At 49.6% G+C, this 20,130-nt stretch overlaps 1 protein-coding gene across 4 annotated transcripts in view; it reads right to left on the reverse strand.

The window, feature by feature from the left end:
- The window catches only part of Litaf (lipopolysaccharide induced TNF factor), a 46,541-nt gene that overhangs the window by 6,715 nt on the left and 19,696 nt on the right, over positions 1-20,130 (reverse strand). For 3 of the 4 annotated variants that reach the window (XM_021209449.1, XM_029544715.1, XM_029544717.1), the window contains exon 2: positions 2,822-3,046. In XM_021209449.1, coding sequence (XP_021065108.1) covers positions 2,822-3,041 — 220 coding nt within the window. In that variant the 5' untranslated portion in view covers positions 3,042-3,046. Of the gene's footprint in view, positions 1-2,821; positions 3,047-6,440; positions 6,550-20,130 lie in introns of those variants that run through there. The other variant, XM_029544716.1, reaches the window with a different exon arrangement.

Genomic DNA, 20,130 nt, shown 5'->3' on the forward strand with positions numbered 1-20,130 from the left:
GGTTCTCCTAGACCACCTGCCCCGGGAAAGCCCTTACTGAAGACACCAATGCCCAGGCTCTGGGCCTCGGGCTCTGACTCAGTGGGGCAGCAGCAGCGGCGGCGGCAGCAGCCCCAAGCTGCTTCTTTAGCTCTGCCGTTGGCTCACTGAGGTGGTTTGCAGAAGGGTTTAGAGATGCAGGGACATGATGGGTTTAGGCCTGATTTGCCATAGTCAGGAGTGGCTGCCAGGAGCTAAGTGGAGAGGAGGTGAGCTGGGAATGTTCTGGAAGCGGTAGCTGACTACTGTGCCACGAGCTAAAGTGATACAGAGTGAACTGTGGCTTCATGAATCCCTTCTCCGCGTGGCTGTTACTGAAGTCAAAGGGACAACTGCTACTAGGATCCTGCAAGGCAAATTACCTAATCTCTAAGGACATCAAATGGATATTTGCCACCAAGACCACCCCCACACACAAACACACAAACACACAAACATGTATGCACACTCACATACACCCGTATGCAGGCACACACATACACACATACACACGCACACAGACAGACACAGACACACAAACACACACACATACATACATACATACACACAGACACAGAGGCACACAGACACACACAAACATGAGTTCACACTCATACACCCATATGCAGGCACACACACACATACACATAGACACAGACACACATACATACATACATACATATATACACACAGACACACACAAACACACAAACATGCGTGCACATTCACATACATCTGTATGAGGGCACACACACACACACACACACACACACACACACACCAGGTACACTCTGACACCTGATAATGATTTGAAGCTTACCAATTGGGAAACGCAAGCTCACAGCGGGGAAACTGAGTTGACCCATAGCTCAAATCCATAAAGCACTGCTAAGAAGAAAGCCGCAAGCCGAGCTGCAAGCCACTCACGGAGACCAGGAGGTGAGCTCCAGGGACTGTGGCCCTGAAGGGCTGTTTCAGCTATGTCTCTGTGAAAGCAACTCCTACACTGCTAGGTCCTTCCAACGCACTTATATGGCCTGGGTTCGGAGGACTGGGGCCACCCAGCATTAACTCCCTAACACTGAGACTCTGCTTGCAAAAGGCAGGAAGACACACACTTCAGCTATGCATAAATTTGCAGTAAGTAATTTTTGTTTTGTTTTGGTTCAAGATCAAGTTATTTCTTGATCACAGGATGGTCTAACAGATTAGAGGGCTGGTGCCATGGTTCACTTGGCTGAGTGGTTGCCTAGTATGTGGCAACCCTCAGGACTTCATAAATTGGGCATGGTGAGGCACGGCTACAATCCAAGCACCAGGGAATTAGAGGTAAGAAAATCAGGAGTCCAAAACTAGCCTTGTCTACATACCAACTAAGGCTACACAGCAATACCCTGTCTCAAAAAGGTTGCTAGCTCACTCTCTACCCCAAGAAGTCAAAACTGAACACAACAACCACACTGGCTTCTTCTTAGCAGATGATGGGTCTGTGCTTCACACAAGGAAGTTAATTTTATCAGAATGACCACTGACTCAGAGAGCTGCTGCCAGACATCACAGATAGAGAACTGAGACATAAGAAAGGTAAGAGGGGGCTGGAGAGATGACTCAGCAATTAAGAGCACTGGCTGCTCTTCCCAGCACCCACATGGTGGCTCATGACCCCTGTAAATCCAAAGGTAAAGTCTGTATCACGTATGCAACACGGTACACATACATACATGCTAGCACTTACACACACACACACACACACACACACACACACACACACACACGCTAATGCATTTTATAAAAATATATATTTATATAAATATATAGCATACACACACATTTTACACTAAACAGAACACTGTGGTTGACTTCTGGTCTCCACGGGCACACACACAAACACAAAGACGGAAGGACAGGGTAGGCAAGCTTTGCTGGCCCCTCAGACAGCTCTCATTAGCTTACAGTACCAAGTAGTGTACCCACACACTTGGCCACGGAGGACTCTCAAGGACAAGGACTATGGAGAGGCCCCCAAGGGTCCAGGAGAGACGTTACCTCTCTAGAACAGCAGCTTTGCATCATCTTTTTTTTTTTTTTTTTTCTCTGTATAGCCTTGGCTGTCCTGGAACTCACTCTGTAGACCAGGCTGGCCTTGAACTCAGAAACTCACCTGCCTCTGCCTCCCAAGTGCTGGGATTAAAGGCGTGCGCCACCACTGCCCAGTTGCATCATCTTCTTACTCAACACTGTTTCTGTTTCTTACTCCTGTTCTCATGGTAGTTGGCTGCAGGACAGGATTTTTCTCTCCACCTTTGTCTCTGAACTCACAACCTCCCACTCCAAGTACTCAGGGGCAGGGGTGATGGCAAGGGCGGAGGACCCAGCAGGCACGGGAGGATCCTAAACATATTTTTCCTAGGGTTTTTGTTGTTCCTTTATTTTGACTACATTTTTATTAACATCTGTGCATGCGTGTGTGCACGCACATGTACACGCATGTGGAGGTCAGAGGACAACTTTGGGGAGCCGACTCTTTCCACCCTTTGAGTCCTGGGAAGCAAACTCAGGTAGTCAGGCTTACAGCAAGCGCTTTTACCCACTGAGCCATCTGGCTGGCCACTAAATATGTCTTATAATAGGGAAATTGCAGTCCTCAACAATGGGATGTCTGAAACATCCTATGAGAAACTAGGGTGGGGTGGACATCACAGTGCTTGTCATTTGGCTTCGACACCGCACTGCCACCCTCTCCCTCCTGGAGACCACAGGCTCGGTGACTAAGGAGCTGCAAGGACCTGGCTAACAGACATACTTGCATTGGCGTTGGGGACAGGCACAGGCTGGGTGTAGTACGAAGGTGGATTCATGCCCTTCCCATCTGGGCCTGTAATGAGCCCCGTGGCTGGTCCCGGCACAGGTCCTGGGGGCGTTGGGTAGTAACTGTTGACACCCACTGTTTCTTCATAGGTTGGGGGTGCGGTGGGCACTACAGAAGGGCCTGCAGCTGCTTGGTAAGGTCCTGGAGCCGACATTTTACCTAAAACAAAAACAGAAGACACCCATGAGAAATTCTCTTGACCCAGAGAGTGGGGGAATGGCGTATGCCTGGATGGGTTACTGGGGAGGCGGAGGCAGACGAAGATCATCCTCAGCTACATAACAAGTGTTGGAGACCAGTCCAGACTCCCTAAGACTGTCACAGACACCAGCAAAGGGGGGAGGGGAGAAAGAAGCAGCCACAATCTCTGCGCCCATCCCCCACGGCCCAAGTTTTCAACCTCCAATCTGCCAAACAGAACAGTCAAGGAAACTATCACCTTCAAAAGGGACTTTCAAGTACAGATAAAAAGTAAGCTAGAGTGCCCCAAATGACCGGAACCTAGAGACCCACGTGGAGGCACGAGCTGCATCAGAGGAGGCGCCCCTGCAGCTCACACACCCAGAACCCAGCTTCTCTTGTTTAATCAATGTGGTTTTCACTAATCTGCAGAAGCATTCACATGGCAACTACGGGCAGGGTGTGAGCAAAACCTGGCCTTAGATACCAGGAGAGAGAGAGCTTTAGAAGGAGGAGGATTGGTTACATGGGGTTTTTTCAATTTGTATTTACAAATTAAATATAAAAATTGAATACTAAAAATACAAAATTTCAATTTGTACAACTGATACTTGACCATTTATGTTTTTGTTTTGCTTTTACAAACTAACTGTGTTCAGGGCACAGTGCCCCACACTGTAATCTCAGCCCTGGAGTGGAAGAGACAAGTTCAAGGACAGCCTGACCTATATAACAAGATGCTCAATGAATCTGCCTCTTTAAAAAAATCTTTATTTTTAAGTAAGAGTGTGTGTGAGGGGAGAAGGGGAAGGGAGAGGAGGAGAGAGGGAGAGGAAGTGGGGGAGGGGGAGGGAGAAGGAGAATGAATATTAAGTACCAGAAGAGGTCATACATAGATGCCCTGGAGCTGTAGTGACAGTTTCAAGCCACCTGCCATGGATGATAGGACCCAATCTCAGATTGTCCCCAAGGAGAAATGAGTATTCTTCTAACCGCAGAACCACCAGCTCAGCCCTAGGCTGCCCTCCCTGTAAAACAGAAGGCCCACGCCACACGGGGCTCAGAATTACGTGTTGCAGGTTTCTTCTGGCATCTGCAGATAGTACACACGTGATGCACAGACATAAATGAAGGTAAAACTCACACAGACATGTTTTTAATCTTAACGAGAAGTATATTAACTGAAGATGTGACTCAGTTGGTTGAGCACTTGCCCAGTGTGCGTGAGGCCCTGGATCGATCCCAGCATTTCGAAAACTGTATATGGTGGCAAATATTTGTAATGTCAACACTTGCGGGGTAGAGAGGCAGGCAGGAGGATAGGAAGTTTAGGGTCGTTGTCGGACAGTCTGAGATACATAGAAGAGCCTGTCTCTAAATGGTCCCCAACCACATAATTTCCCATTTGCAGAGTGGAGTCCCAGGGCAGCTAGGGACACAGTGGCTTCTGTGAAGGCGCAGAGTTTTTCTGCCCTTGGCAGAGCTGCTACCTGCCTGGAACTTACATTCAGGGATCCAGGCTGTGCCCGATGCTCAGCAGTCATGCTGCACAGGGCTGGCTTTCGTGTGGCTATTTCCCAAGCAGGCAGGACAGGCTCTGTGGCTTTAGAAGAGCTATGTAAGCCTGTCTCAGGACACAGGCAGCCAGGACTGAGGGCAGTGGGCCGTGGTCCCAGGCCTGGGCAGTCCTAGTACCTCCATCCATAGATCAGTCCTGTTCCGGAATGTGTGGGAAGCAAAGAGTGGGCCTCTACAGAGAGAAGGCCAAGTCCCTCAAGGAAACTCCGGGGGACTTTGGGGAGAGGAGTCCCCCCTCCCCGGGAGGTGGGGGCAGGGTTAGACTAGCATTTCAAAGTGAGTAAGGAAACAGGGGTGGGGGTGGGGACTTGGTAAAACAACGTCAAGAAATGCCATGACAGCCAGCCAGTAAGGTGGCTCAGTGGGTAAAGGTACTCCTGTCAGACCTAACCCCCTGAACTCAGTCCTCAAGACCCACTGCTGCTCTCCAGCAGCCCCCTCCCTCCACGAGCACACTATGGCATGCGACCCCCAGTGAATAAATAAATACTTTAAAGTTAACATCCAACATCAGATAGGTTGTTACATAAAATAAAGCCTAGATTTTAAAAGCTTACTACACAAAACTGATGCAAGACAGCCCATCAGTTAAACACGGGCTCTGTGTTCAAAGGTACCAGCTACACAGAGAAGTAAATTAACTCCGGCTCCACCGGTGTCTTCTTCAAACCGTAGCTATGGGAAGAGCTTAAAGTGAGCTACCCACATGGCTCCCTTCCCAGCTGAAAAAATGAAGTCTCCTCAAGGCAAGCCAGACACCCCATGCAGAGGTGTTGGGAGAAGGCGCACCAAATTCTCCAGAGGTCAAAACGGAGGGGGTGGGGGGTGGGGTTCAGAAGATCACAGGAACATGCTGTGAAACCACTTCAGAGCTAGAAACACACACACACACACACACACCAACAAAAGAATGAGACAGGACCCACAAACAGTCTGAGGTGCACTGTGGGTTTCCTCTGACAGGAAAGGAAATGCAGAGAGACATTTGCGGCAGGCAGGCAAAGCCCACCCCACAAACCAGCTGATGTCTCCGGGAGATAGCCTACCCCATCCCCTCTGCTTCTAGCACTGACCCAGCTTACAGAAACTCCTGACTAGAGGAAGAGGCCGCTACTGCTTGGCAGGAACTGAAATCATCCTGCCGCCATGAGAGGCCATGTGAAGGACGCACCGTCCTTCCCTGTTCCATGAAGAGCCAGCCACGCTTCGTAGATTTACTACAGAAACTGAGGGCCCATGTGAAAATTACAGGATCAGAAAACTGTGGTGTGTTCAGGAATCCTGAAATTGCCCCTGGCAGGGGAGGGACAAGAAAAGGTGTTGTGAAATGGCCTAGGGCCATCAGCTGAGATGGCTTCATACAGCAGTCACCCTAGCACCTGCATTTGATTATCTTCTTCTTTTTTTTTTTTTTTAACTGTATTTATTTAATGTATGAGTGCTCTGTTGCACATATATCTGCCTGCCTGGAGAGGGCATCACATCCCCCCCTGTGAGCCACCATGTGGTTGCTGGGAATTGAACTCCTGACCTCAGGAAGAGCGGCCAGTGCTCTTAGTCATTGAGCCATCTCTCCAGCCCCAGGGTTTTGATTATCTTAAGAGAAGACTTCAGGGAAGAGCAGGCTGACCTAGAACACCTGACCTGCCACCTCCTCAGCTCGCCCGGTGCTGGAATTACAGCTTTGTGCCACTAGGCCTGGCTTTAATACCAGTTTCAAAAGAACTGACTGACTGGTTTGACCCTACACCTTCCTGGCCCTGAATAAGGCCCTAGCTCCCATCCCAGCACACACCTCACTAACTGAGTCATCTTCATGCGCTCTGACCAAATCTCCTGGAACACACAGATGAAGTCTCTCCCAGGCTGTGGGCTCCAACAGACACAAACCAACATTCTTAAAGGAGAGACAGAGACAGAGATAGAGAAGGCGAGGGCCAGCAAAATGGCTCAGCCAGCTTCCACCCACATGGTGGGGAAAGAGAACTGACTCCGGCAAGTTGCCCTTTGACCTCTGTACCAAAGCAAGCAATGATGCAAGTGCGCCTTGTCCCTCACACAATTAATCAATTAACTTTTTGTTTGTTTGTTTAAAGAAAGTCCAACCTTGTAACATCTCTTTGGTGGTCTTGGGCAGCTGAGTGGTCATACAAGTCAAGTCAGGTGATCCTGACAAAATCCAGTTGCCATAGTTACTGGGAGCTTTGTGGAGGACATAAAGGAGCTTCCGCTGTCCCTCTCCTTCCTCCCCACGGTTTAACTTTGCCATTAAGATCTTTCAATTGTTCATCCAGACTCATCTTACCCCAGCATTCACTAAGGGAACACAAGGAGCTAGAGATGGCTGTCCCCACCATCTCAGAAAAACTTCTCTATCCTTAGCTAGTTTCAAACCTTGGCATCCTTGCAAAAACTAACCAGGACCTGACAATCTCAAATCTTTTGTTTGTTTGTTGGTTGGTTGGTTGGTTGGCTGGCTGGTTGGTTTAAAGACAGGGCCTCACTATGTTGTACTGGCTGGCCTGAAACTCACATAGCCCCCTGTCAAATGATGAGCTTAAAGGGTGTCACCACCTAACTTAAAGCCTTAAAAAAAAGTATTTATTTTATGTATGTGAGTACATTGTCGCTGTCTTCAGACACATCAGAAGATGGCATCGGATCCCATTACAGATGGTTGTGAGCCACCATGTGGTTGCTGAGAATTGAACTCAGGACCTCTGGAAGAGCAGATGGTGTTCTTAACCACTGAGCCATCTCTCCGGCCCCCCAAACCTATTTTTTAAAGGTGGGAAATGGAGCACAGAGGCTTGGGGGGACGGCAAGACCAGCTGCCTAAACATTCCGGGTCCTGCTGTTTTCAGGAGAGCCAGAGCAGTGGCTCTTAGCTTGTAGGTCTTGACACTTTGGGGAAGCAGAATGACCTTTCCACAGGGGTCACCTAAGTCCATCGGAAAACACAGATATTTTCAGTATGATTCAAAACAACAGTAAAATTATAATTATGACATAGCAACAAAAATAATTTTCTGATTGGGGGGGTCACCATGACATGAGGCTGTAACATTAGGAAGGCCTCAGGAGTCATGATAGGCAGTGGCTGTCTTGAATAAGTTTTGCATGTTTGAACCCAGGCTCGGTGTTAGCTTGCCGTAGAGGGTTCTGTGGGTTAGGCAACCGACTCTTAGCTGCAGACAAGCAAGGACAGAACTAGAGTCTGGACCAGCTGTGAGAATAACCCTGGCCTACACCAATCTAGCACTCAGAATCCCAGGCCCCCTGTAGCAGGGCCTCGATGATCTGCTCTGGGGAAGATGGGAGCTTCAGTGATACACAGGACAGGATGGGACACACTGATTGATAGCCATTTGTGGCCTGCAGGACCATGTCTAGGAGACACAGGCTCCACCCGAGCCTGCTACAGAGAAGGGTCTCTCGGGCTTGTTTTCATTAACACAGCTCCATCCATCCCAGGCAGAATAATTAAATTATGTTTAACTCAATTCATTAATTTAATTTAATTTCTGCCTAACAAGAGAAACTACAATTAAGAACTGAGATTTTGCTGGGCAGAGGTGAGTCTGAGGGCCACACACCATTGCAATAGTTAAGACTTTGTTTTCACACGGTCACCCTTTGTCACTCCCCTAGCGTGCTCAAGGCCAGCATGTCCCTTAGCCAGAGAGGGTTCTTGTTGTCACAGATGGAACCCTCCCAATACAAAGTTAACCATTCACTGATGGAATCTGGTCCAGTCCCTTCCCGCCAAGGCCAGGCCCTCCCAGGACAGTACAGTCCACCTGTGGTAACAGATACTGCAGTGCATTCCCGTCCACTGGCGACAAGCACAACTGAGCTGGCTGGTGTCTGCTTCCACCCTGTCACTGGGTCACTCTATCTATCACAGCCAGGTCCTCCAGACCCATGTTTTGGGTGTCCATCACTAAAAATACTGTGTTCTCAGCCCAAGAAGCAAGAAGGGGTGCCAGGTGGCACCAGACACTGCTGTTTATTTTGTGTGTGTGCACATCTGTTCGCACCTGCGGGTGCTTATGCCCAAGAGTTAGATGTTGTCAGGTGTCTTCCTTAGCCAGTCTCCCAGTGCCGTACATTGCAGGCATGCCTGGCTTTTATATAGACTCTGGGGATCTAAACTTAAGCCCGCATTTTCATGCAGCAAGCACGTTGCTAACTGATCCTTGCTAGGCATTTACTTTGAGCGTTAGTATTCTGCCTTCACCAAATCTATTTACAGTACTCATCTCTCACGGACCCACCCCATGCCTGGATTCACAAATACACTAAGATGGGGTCTTGGTCTGGGCAGTAGTGGCGCATGCCCTTAATCCTAGCACTAGGGAGGCCGAGGCAGGTGGATCTCTGAGTTCGAAGCCATCCTGGTCTACAGGACATCCAGGACACCATGTCTCAAACAACAACAACAAGAAACCTAAAAAATAAATTGAGGTGGGGGTGGGGGGACAGCACTTGGGCTGTGACTGCTAAGGCCCGGGTTCCCACCTCTAGCCTCTTACGTTACTTAGTAGACTAATTCGCCCCTTTATGTGACTGACTCACAGAGACAAGAATGTTATGATCAGGACCATCCCAATTCACACCTGAACAAATGGGCTCAGGTGAGAGGCTGGGGCCTGAACTCCATGGACTCCAGAGCTCTCCACACCTTACCAAAGCTCCTCCAGCCTGGAGCAGCAGCAGCAGCAGCAGCAGCAGCCTGATTTGCACAGGTTGCTCCCAAACCAAACTCACAAGAAACTAAGTGCAGGCAATAGCCCCAACTCTGACTGGCAAGGGACCACTGTTTTCTCTGACACTGTAACACACAACACTTATTTTTAGTAAAGAAAGGTTTTTTGTATGGTAAAATAAGACTTCCACACACTCATACATGATATAAAAATTCCTTGGTGAGTATAGATTTCAACTATTTTATTACCAAGCACTTTTGATAAAAAAATTATCTGCCTCTTCCAAAACAGGGTTCCATATTGGCTGGCGGTGGGGAGATGCAAACTTCACAGGGCTGTCGCCTCTCCACCTGCTTTAGAGATGAAAAGATAAAGGATCTGGGGCCCCTCATCTCCTGAGGAGAAAACACAGGTAGGTAATGTTGCTAAAGAGGAAAACACCCCCAAAATCCTGGGAAGAGGCCGTCCTATCGGGCCCAGTGATCTTTAGTGTTCCGAATTAAGACCAGCGAAGGTCAGGAGAGACACCCCGTGTTCAGTCAGATTTATTTCTTTTCTTTTATTTTCTTTTTTTTTTTTAATATTTATTTATTTATTATATGTAAGTACACTGTAGCTGTCTTCAGACACACCAGAAGAGGGCATCGGATCTCATTTCGGATGGTTGAGAGCCACCATGTGTTTGCTGGGATTTGAACTCTGGACCTTTGGAAGAGCAGTCAGTGCTCTTACCCGCTGAGCCATCTCGCCAGTCCCAGTCAGATTTATTTCTAAGGAATTGTTCCAACACCTCAAGAATTCTCTGAGTCCAGGAGAGTCAGTTATTCCCAGCCCTGCCCACAAACTCTAAGCCTTCTTCTGGGCCTGGGCCCACAGCAGGCCTTTGTTCCATGTGGACTGAAGCAGCCTGGCTGTCCTCACAGAGTTCAGCCTGAGCCCCAGTGGATAGCTAAAGAGAAGGCTGCCAAAGGCCAAGAGGCCACCCAGTCACCAGGCTCCCAGCCACAGCTCATAATGATCCTAAAAATTATTCTGCTCTGGCGAGTCCAGACACAAAAGACTTCCCTCCAGGCCTATTGATGCCAAATGCCCAGAACAGGAAAGTCCGCAGACATGGGAAGCAAACTGACTGTGGTCAGGGACTGGGTGATGGCACAGGAGGGAGGCGATGAGATGGTCTGAAACTAGACAGAGGTGACAGTAACACAGCACTGTGAAGCTATGAAGAGCTGCCTGCTGTTGGCTTTAAATGGTTAAATGGTTTTACTTTCTTCTGAGCACCACCCTTTTCTCCTAGCCCTTGTGCTTAAGCATACATCCAAGTATCTTTACTAAAATCTCCAACCCTGCGGGGAGGGGCACGAAGACATTGCCAGAACTTTCTACATACAATTTCATATTCAAGCTTGCAAAGTGGCCCTCAGCCCTTCCTTCCAAGGACCGAAGACCTGAAACCAACCAGTGACCACCCACAGCACACCCTAACTAGAATGACCAATGTCCGGGCTTTCAAAGACCTGGAGGGAGACCCTCCCTGGTCCCATGCTCTTGTCTCATCTCTGTCACCACTGCAAAGATCTGCACTGGCAGTCTCGCTTACATGTCCCCAAGCAGGCTTTGTCTCCGTAGGTCTCCCTCTGACGGCTGCCAGCGTCCACCTAAGGCAAGTGCACAGAGCACACAGGACAGGTAGGAGCCCTACCTCAGCTGCCAGCGTCCCTAGCTCTTCGCTGTAGCTGTCCAAGGGCACCTTCCCATTACCTGTCTTCCTGACTACCTGTGGGTTCTGTAAGAGCAAGAACGGAAATGTGCTAATAGCACCTTAGCAGCTGTAAGCATGGCCAAAACGTCACAGTGACTCACGGGTGAGCCACTATTCCACCCTACCTAAGGCAGAAGGCTTCCCTGAATAAGGAACACTTTGGGTACAAAATCCAGGAAAGTCCCAAGCAATGTAGAATAAGATGGTCCCAGTGGTACTGAGAAAACTCTTGCGGAGAACAGTACCGATGTCTAAATGCCACACAAGACCCATCTCGAGATCTGGGAGGATAGAGTTAGGTGTAGTTGATGTAGGCCTGTAATTCCCAAGGAGGCTGGGCCGGAGGGTCAAGGCCAGGCTGGGCTATATAGACCCTCTCAAAAAGGGGGTGCATTAGGGAGATAGGTCAGTTGGTGATATGTTTGTCTTGAAAGCACAAAAACCTGAGACCTGAGTCTGATCCCCAAAACCCATGTTTTAAAAATAGCTAGGCATAGTTCTGCATGGCTGTGAGGTAGAGACAGGCAAGTCCCTGGGGCTCACTTGGCAGTCATCCTCGTCTACTGAGCGACCTCTAGGTCAGTAAGGTGGAACTCCCAAGGAACTACAACCAAGGCTGACGTCTGTCCTCCTCACACAGACGCAATGGGTCATCTGGAAACAAAAGTTCTGACTTAGAATCTAAGGAGAGGAAGCAGTCAGTCTGTCAGTCAGGGGAAGTCGCTGACGTAAAAGGCACCTTCACACTTCCATTCAGATGTGGGGCTCTAGTAAGAGCTGGGCAGAGTGGCTGGCCACTTTCCGGACAGAGACTGCAGCCAGCCCTCGGCTTCCTCCAGATTCCTGAGGGTGAAATATGGCTCAGCAGGGCGCCCTAGAGCGTCCAGGCAGGAGGTCAAGTAAGTCACGATGTGGGTGGACAGACACTGAACAGGGAAATGTGGAGGCAGTGGCAGATCATGTTGAAACCAGAGAGAGGAATATAAAACGCCAGTCTAGCAGGCTCACAGCCTGCTCATTTTGTAATCGCTGATGAATGCTCATGGTGGCACAAGTTCCCAGGTCGGTGGAAGGGGCTTCTTTCGAGGTTTTGTATCCACCCATCCCTGGGTCTAGGGAAGGATAAGGACAAGAATAAGGGGGTGATTAGGGAGATGGGGTAAGGACAAGGCTGTAGGAGAGGAGGGGAAGACACGATCCTTCCTCTCTGTCATGTGGGTCAAAGGGACAAAGACAGGTTGAAAGGAACTAGAGGGCAGACAGGGACTCCTGGGCCTCCAGATATCCTGTAGGCTAAAGGTTTTCCACATGTCCCAGCAGCACCAGAACAACCACCAGGTTCTGAGTCCCACAGGGAGATCCATTCAACAGCTGGACTCCCGAGTAGGCCCCTCCTGACACCTCCCTATGTGGCACACAAAGACCTGCCATTAGGAACCAACCCTGCCTCTTCTTGGGGCATGAATAAATTCTGCAGCTTTAACTTGGTTTACCCCAAGATGCTACCATCAGCAACTCCTGCAGGCAGTGTGCAGAGCTTTGCGGCATCGGAAGAGCCTTTCTGAAAGGAAGGCTAGCCAGAGGCTACACTAACCCTGGAAGATGTGGAGGAAGAAGCCACAGGCCAAGGTAGAGCCCCTCTCCCAGGTCCAAATGACCCCTACCAGAACAAAGCCAAGATGGTACCTTAACAGTGGCCCAAGGGTCCACCTGAGGATGTGTCTCGTTCCCTGCCATCCCTTATTGTATGGTATTTTAGTGTTGTTTTTAGACAGGGCTGAGGATAGCCATAAATTTCTGACCCTCCTGGCTTTTCACCTCTCTAGTACTAGAATTCCAGGCCTGTGACACCAGCGCTGGGTTATGTTGTACTGGGGACTGAACGGGTCTTTGTGCCAGCTAGGCAAGCACTCTACCAACTGAGCTATACGTTCAGCCCCTCTGCCTCCATTTTAAGCTGTGAGTTGGCTTCCCTCTGTGTAATTGAGGCCTGTAAGCTCCCAGAGGGCTTCTGGTGCAACAGCCCCTGTCTTCCGGCAGCCTTCTGCCCAGGCCTCACAGGGGCCTCACCTCCTCTCTATCACAGTGAAGTCTACTCCTTGGCCCTACCACTTCTCTCTCTCACGGGTGCGCCCTCTCTCACAGGTGCGCCCTCTCTCACAGGTGCGCCCTCTCTCACAGGTGCGCCCTCTCTCACAGGTGGACCCTCTCTCACAGATGCACCCTCTCTCACAGGTGCACCCTCTCTCACAGGTGCACCCTCTCTCACAGGTGCGCCCTCTCTCACAGGTGCACCCTCTCTCACTGGTGCACCTTCTGCACAAGGCCTCTTCCTTCCCTGGCCACAGCCCCTTCCTAGTTTCTGCTATCCTCAGGTTCTGAGCTCAGGTTTGGAGACTACACCTTCCTGGTAAGATAATGCCACCCTGACTTGTGGTTTCTTTCCACAGTGGGTCACCAACAACTCAGGGTTCCCTCACTCCTCAACTCAAACCCTACAGAGCATAGGCCTTCCCCCGGCCACGCCCTGTTCGTCTTCCCATTCCAGGCAGGCCTCACCCTCTCAAAACAGGGAAGCTCCATGAACCCGCCACCACTATGGGCGAGAACGCCACAGCTCTCCACACTCCCAGCATATCTGCACCAGATGAAAACCTGCCACGTGGAGCACAGCCAGCACATCTCAGAGTGGTAGAGTCCAAACTAACGCAAATGATCCAGAGAAAACCTGCAACAAACAGCAAGCGAGATAGCACAACTAATCGTAACGTGGGACCCTGGATGGGACAGAAGAACTGGTGGCATCCAAATGAGACATGCAGTTTGGCTGAGTAGCATGCCCATGCCTAGCCCTCGTGAGGAGTCACAGCAGGCTGCACTGAGCACGGTCAGTCCAACTTGTCCTCAAACAGACCATGTTGAAAACCTGACCCCCCAACACGGTGGTTCTGGGAAGTGGGGACTAAAGAACAGATCAATGTATCTAGTGATAAGGGTCGATATAAAAGTCAGGTTAGTGCCCTTCCTCCTCTGCCTCAGGCCTCTGCCACGGGACTTGGCAGAAGGCCCTCCCCCATACCGTTTGCTAATGGACTTCCAGCTTTTATAACTGGAAACTAATTAGTTTCTGTTGATTATCATAAGTTTACCCAGTTCCAGGAGGAAGATGGGGCTCAATGGGTGGAGTTCTTGCTTAACACACATGAAGCCATAGGTCTGACTGCCAGCACCTAAATAAGGGGAAAGGGAGGTAGGGGGATGGCAGGATCAAGGTTCTTAGCTATATAGGGAGGTCAAGGTCAACCACCAGAGATTCACAGTGAGATTGTTTTTATAGATTTGTTTGTTTGTTTTGAGACAGGGTTCCTTCTGTGATGCCATGGCTGTCCGAGAACTTGCTCTGTAGACCAAGTTGGCCTCAAACTCGGAGCTCTGCCTGCCTCTGCCTCTAGTGCTGGGATTAAAGGTGTGCCATCACTGCCTGCTTCTACAAGTCAAGCATGGTAGTACATCTTTAACACCAGTACTCAGAGGCAGAGGCTGGTGGATCTCTGCATTTGAGGCCAGCCCAGTCTACATGGTATGTTCCAGGATAGCCATAGCCACATAACAGAGACCCTGTCTCGATAACAATAAACAAAGCAGGACTAGAGCAGGACTCAGCTGGCAGAATGCTTGGCCAGCATGCACAGCCCTGAGCTGGACTGTTTTAATTACAGAAACGTCACGTATCCTCTTACTGTAGTAAACACAGGACGGGAGCCGGGAGGCACGGGAGCCGGGAGGCACAGGAGCCGGGAGGCACGGGAGCGGGGAGGCAGGTGCTGCCCTGATGGACAGCTGGAATGTACACGTCTTTGGAACTGAGTAACAGCTGGAGGGACAGAGAGGCCAGCAGTGGCCAAGACAGGAGAGGACTTTAGGGACTTTAGGGGCACCTCCAAAAGTGAAAAGGGACCCTGAGCTCACCATGGTCGCAGCCAGAGTGCCAGGCTAGGTAGGGCCTTCTTTCTGGTTGAGAGCTCAGAAATAACTGAAATAGTAAAAGCACAGGCAGACCCCAAGGCTCTGTGGGAGGCAGAATGTTAAGAACCACATTTGGCAGAAGAAATTCTTAAAGACGGTAAAGTTCTATGTGGTTGCTTTTAACCACATCTGGCAAAACAAAGAGAAATGACTTAATGGAATTCATAAGTAAAACGGAAGCAGAGAGACAGCTGGCAACCACTCAGCCTGACCACATAAGGAAATGTAGGGCATCCCCGGAGGAAAGCATGGGTGTGGCCAGGTGACCGCCTGCTGGACACACCGGCTTGGAAGGGGTCTGTGGACAATGGCAAGCGTGTTAGAGATCTCCCAGGAAAGCTGAGCCCTCAAAGCCTGGCTTACAGAGGAGCCTAAAAGCCTCAAGACTAATGAGGAACCTCTCCAATGTAGCAGGCGCTGGAGCAGATACAGGGGTAGCACACAGCCTCTTTCACCTGTGCCTCAGAGGAACCTGTATCTAGAGCACCATGGCACTACCCAGCAGAGCACGGCAGAGGGGACACTTGAGTCCTCACCAGGGTGATAGCTGGTGAAGGAGCCATAGGGCGAAGTCACCAAACAGTGACCATGAGAGATATATATAAGAAAACTCGGCTGGGGGAGTGGGAGGCATGGCTGGGGGAGTGGGAGGCATGGCTACCCAGACCTCAGGCGGTGGTACACGGAAGGAGAGAATATTCTGCCAGGTATAGTAATGCCTGCCTGTAATCTTAGCATTTAAGAAGCAGGCAGGAGGGCCAGGAGTTCAAGGCCTTTCTGGACTACACAAGACCCCGTCTAAAAAAAAAGAGAAATACTATATAAACATTATATAATATATATAAATGTTCTGGGGGTATGTGCCTTTGATCTCTGTAATCTTCATTTTCAAGGGGCAGAAGCAATAAAAAAAAAAAAAATCACAAGTTCAAAGCCAGGTTGATACACAACACAGCAAGATCCTGTTTCCAAAAAAAAAAAAAAAAAGGGAAGAGGGGGAGGGGGCGAGAAAGACTGCTCAGGAGTTCTCTTAACTGCTCTGGCAGAAGACCCAAGTTCAATTCCCAGTCCCCACAGGTGCTCAGTACTACCTGTAACTAGCTCTAGATGGGCCAGCCCCTCCATATGGGCACCAGAACATGCACATCCACACCCACACCCACAACTTAGGGCTTGGGAGAAAGTCCAGTCAGGAAAGTGTTCCACACGAAGAGTAAGACCTGAGTCCAGTCTGCACCGCCCAGTGAGAAATGTCAGCGCAGGAACACTGGTCTGTAATTCCAGAGCTGGGGGACGGGGAAGGCGGATCCTTGGAGCTCAGTGGACAGTTTAGTTAACCTGGATTATGGGGTACAGGCTCAGTGAGACACCATCTGAAACGCACACATGCAGATGTCACGCTGCCCATCCTGTTGGACTGAGCAGTCAGCTGGGACCTCTTTTCTTGAAGAGTCCTCTCTCTGGACAGGGAATGTCCTCTAGCCATACATTTTTCACAGGTTGATAACTCAAAGAGAATTTGCTGAGTTTGTGTCCCTAAATCTCACTCGTGTCTGACTCCAGAGACTCTGAGACTAGAACTGGGCTGAACAAGACTTTGACATGATGGGAACAGGATGGACTTCAAACATGGTAAGGCCATGTGAGGCCAGAGCAGAATACTACGTCCTGGATGTATTTATTTTAAAACCACCCCTCAACACCAAACTCTGCACACGGACCCTGAGTGGACAGTGAAGAGAACCCTCACCAGATGCCAGCATCTTGCAGTTGAGCCTCTAAATCCAAAAGGACATGTCTATTTATTCTAGCACAACCAGCCTCAGGAATTCTATTACCAGGTCGGGCAGTGGTGGCGCACACCTTTAATCCCAGCACTTGGGAGACAGAGGCAGGCAGATTTCTGAGTTCGAGGCCAGCCTTCTCTACAGAGTGAGTTCCAGGACAGCCAGGGCTACACAGAGAAACCCTGTCTGGGGGGGGGGGGGTGGGGAGAGAAGAAGAAGGAATTCTATTGCCATAGTGAGATGCAATAAGGGTACACAGGAACTTTCTGGGCTAATTTTTTCATCTTTTCTGTAAATCTGTAGCTATACTGAATGTTAACTTAAGGTTGGAGAGAGATTCACAGGTAAAGTGGTCACCTTATAACTATGGGAACTTAAGTTTTAATCTCTGGGGGGGGGGCAGGGGGAGCAAGCATAGTGTGGCATTATTCATTTGTAATTACAGAGCTGGAGGTGGGGGTGGGGTGGGGGACAGAGATAGGCGGATTCCTGGAGCTCACTGGACAGTTCAGTTAATCAGATCATGAGCTGCAGGTTCAATGAGAAAATCCGCATGAAAATCCAGCCCTGAGCCCACTGGCAAGGCAGCTTTACTAACACTCTGACCTCTGCATGGACACGTGTACACACACAAACGTGAATACCCACAGAAAATAAAATCAAAAGCCTATGTGGAAGAGAAAAGCCCACACCTAATGTCATAGTACTGCTTCTTACCCACCCACACTGTTAAATCACAGGGGAACTGGCTGGAGTGTAGACTTCCCCGGAGGGTAAACTGAGGCTCGTGTCATGGAGGAAGCAGCTGAAAGTCAGCGTGCAACGCCACCCCCCAGAATACTGGACTCTCTCCGCAGAGCTGCTGGGGAGGGCAGTGGACTGCCCGCCCAGCCATCCTGCCACACAGGATACAGTATGCAGCCATCAACAGCATCAGGACCCTGCGAGTGGAAAGGACACGTCGGCTCTGAGGAAGGCCACGGTGTGAACGAGCCAGGACAGCAAGAAGATGATACCATCAGCATTAGTCACAGTCCCTCCATCATACATACCTTGGGAGGACACATAAGGGAAGACGTCAGTTCTGCAGGAAGCAGACGGGGTCAGAGGAGAGAGGGAAGTGACCTTTGCCACTTTTATGTTCTCCTTGGCCACAGCTATAATCACGCCCAACAAATAAACCCTCTTTTAGGTTTTTTTTTTTTTTTTTAAAAAAATGTCCTTAGTCAACCCACCTGCTGGCCCCAGCCAGTCCCAGGGCAGCTCTCCCATCCATATGTTAAAGTAACATGACCACAGCCCTTTGTCCTGTGAACCATGTGCCAGGTCCCTCCTGTTTGCACAGGGATCAAGGCCTCTAATTAAAGGCTAAAGGAAGAATCTATCTGGGGTGTTCATATCCGCACAGCCAACCAACCATGGGCTAAAATCGTTTGGAAAAAACCCAAGCCAGCTGCACTGCGCATGCACGCCACTTTTTATTATTCCCAAGACAATAAGTAGAATAATTATTTACCGTGTTACTGTCTTTGTTTTTTTGTTTTTTTGTTTTTTCGAGACAGGGTTTCTCTGTATAGCCCTGGCTGTCCTGGAACTCACTTTGTAGACCAGGCTGGCCTCGAACTCAGAAATCCGCCTGCCTCTGCCTCCGGAGCACTGGGATTAAAGGCGTGCGTCACCACACCTGCCTTCTTCTTTTTGGATTTTTTTTTTAAAAAAGATTTGTTTCTCTCTCTCTTTCTCTCTCTCTCTCTCTCTCTCTCTCTCTCTCTCTCTCTCTCTCTCTCTCTCTCTCTCTCTCTCTCTCTCCACATGAACAGAGTTGTCTCCAGAAACCGGAAGAAAGCCACTGGCTCCTGCAGGCTGGAGTTCCAGACAAGTGTGACTCATCTAACATGGTTTCTGAGAACTGAACCTTGATCCTCTGCAAACCGGTAAGCTCTTAACCATTGAGCCACCTCTCCAAACTTCTTTTGGATTTTTCAGACAGTCCTGAACCGGGTCTTTTGCCTCCCTCCAAGTGCTGGGACTTTGGGCAAGTGGCACCACACCAGCTTTGTGTAGGTCAGATAAGTATTTATCAGATTGGTCTCTGAGAAAGGCAGTCAGTGCGTGGGGGAATCTATATTCAGCCCAAACCTGTAGGGTTGACATTTTTTTGTAAGGGGCTAGAGCAACCAAGAATTCTACCATCTAAGGAGTCCTGCAGGGAGAAGTTTATCATTTGGCCAGAGGACTCTGAGTCTATCACTCTCAACTTCACAGTTCCCCTGCTGTGCTTGTGCAATGACCCATTCTCATAGCAGGGACTTCAGGAGGTCAAAGATGGGCTAGGCACGGTAAGCTGGGAGCCCTTCCTGGCTGGCCTAAAGAGTCTGCAGGGAGACTAAAGGTTAGCTAGCAAGCCCAAGAAGACGCAAGGAGGTGGGCACCGAGACCAGCTTCTTAGAGTGAATGAATGCAAGTTTGGGGGATGGGAAAGGCACAGAATCGGGTGGACATCTGCCCAGAGGCAGCACATCTGTATCCTGGGGTGGAGGTGGGAGTGGGGACAGTCCAGTTTCAAGGGCCACCAGCAGGGAGCACCAGTCTGGGCCTCTGGAGGACCCAGCAGAGATCCCCAAAGCACTTAACCTTTAGCAAGAATGAGCTTAGATCCTCAAAATAACCCTCCAACCCTAGAATGCCAGGAGCCACCCATTAACTCACTACAAGACAAATGCCACACCACACAAAGCCTGGACACCACTCACGAATGCCAAAGTCTAAGGCTTCGCGACTTTCTACGCCGTTCTAGTCTCACCTGCAATCTCTTTAAACGTTTCCAGGAAACTCTTATCTTTTTTAAAGATTTATTTCTTTTTATTTTATGTGTGGGTGTTTTGCCTGCATGCCGGTACATGCACCAGACTGGTGTCTGCAGAGCCCAGAAGAGGGCACTGGGTTCCTGAGAACTGCAGTTACAAATGGTTCTAAGCCGCTGTGTGGGTGCTAGGAATCAAACTTGGGTCCTCTGCAAGAGCCAGGGCTCTTTTTTAGAAAAGAAAGCTGTAAAGAAGAGTGGAATTATGACATTTTCAGGAAAAATAGATGGAGCAAGAGATGATTAAAGGAAATAAGCAAGACTCAGACAACTAGCTCCTTTAGTGGAAAGAAGAGGACCAGCAGAGTGGGGGAGGGGTAGGAAAGTGGGGGGGCTGG

This window comes from Mus pahari, chromosome 12 (assembly GCF_900095145.1).
Source record: "Mus pahari chromosome 12, PAHARI_EIJ_v1.1, whole genome shotgun sequence".
NCBI lineage: Eukaryota > Metazoa > Chordata > Mammalia > Rodentia > Muridae > Mus > Mus pahari.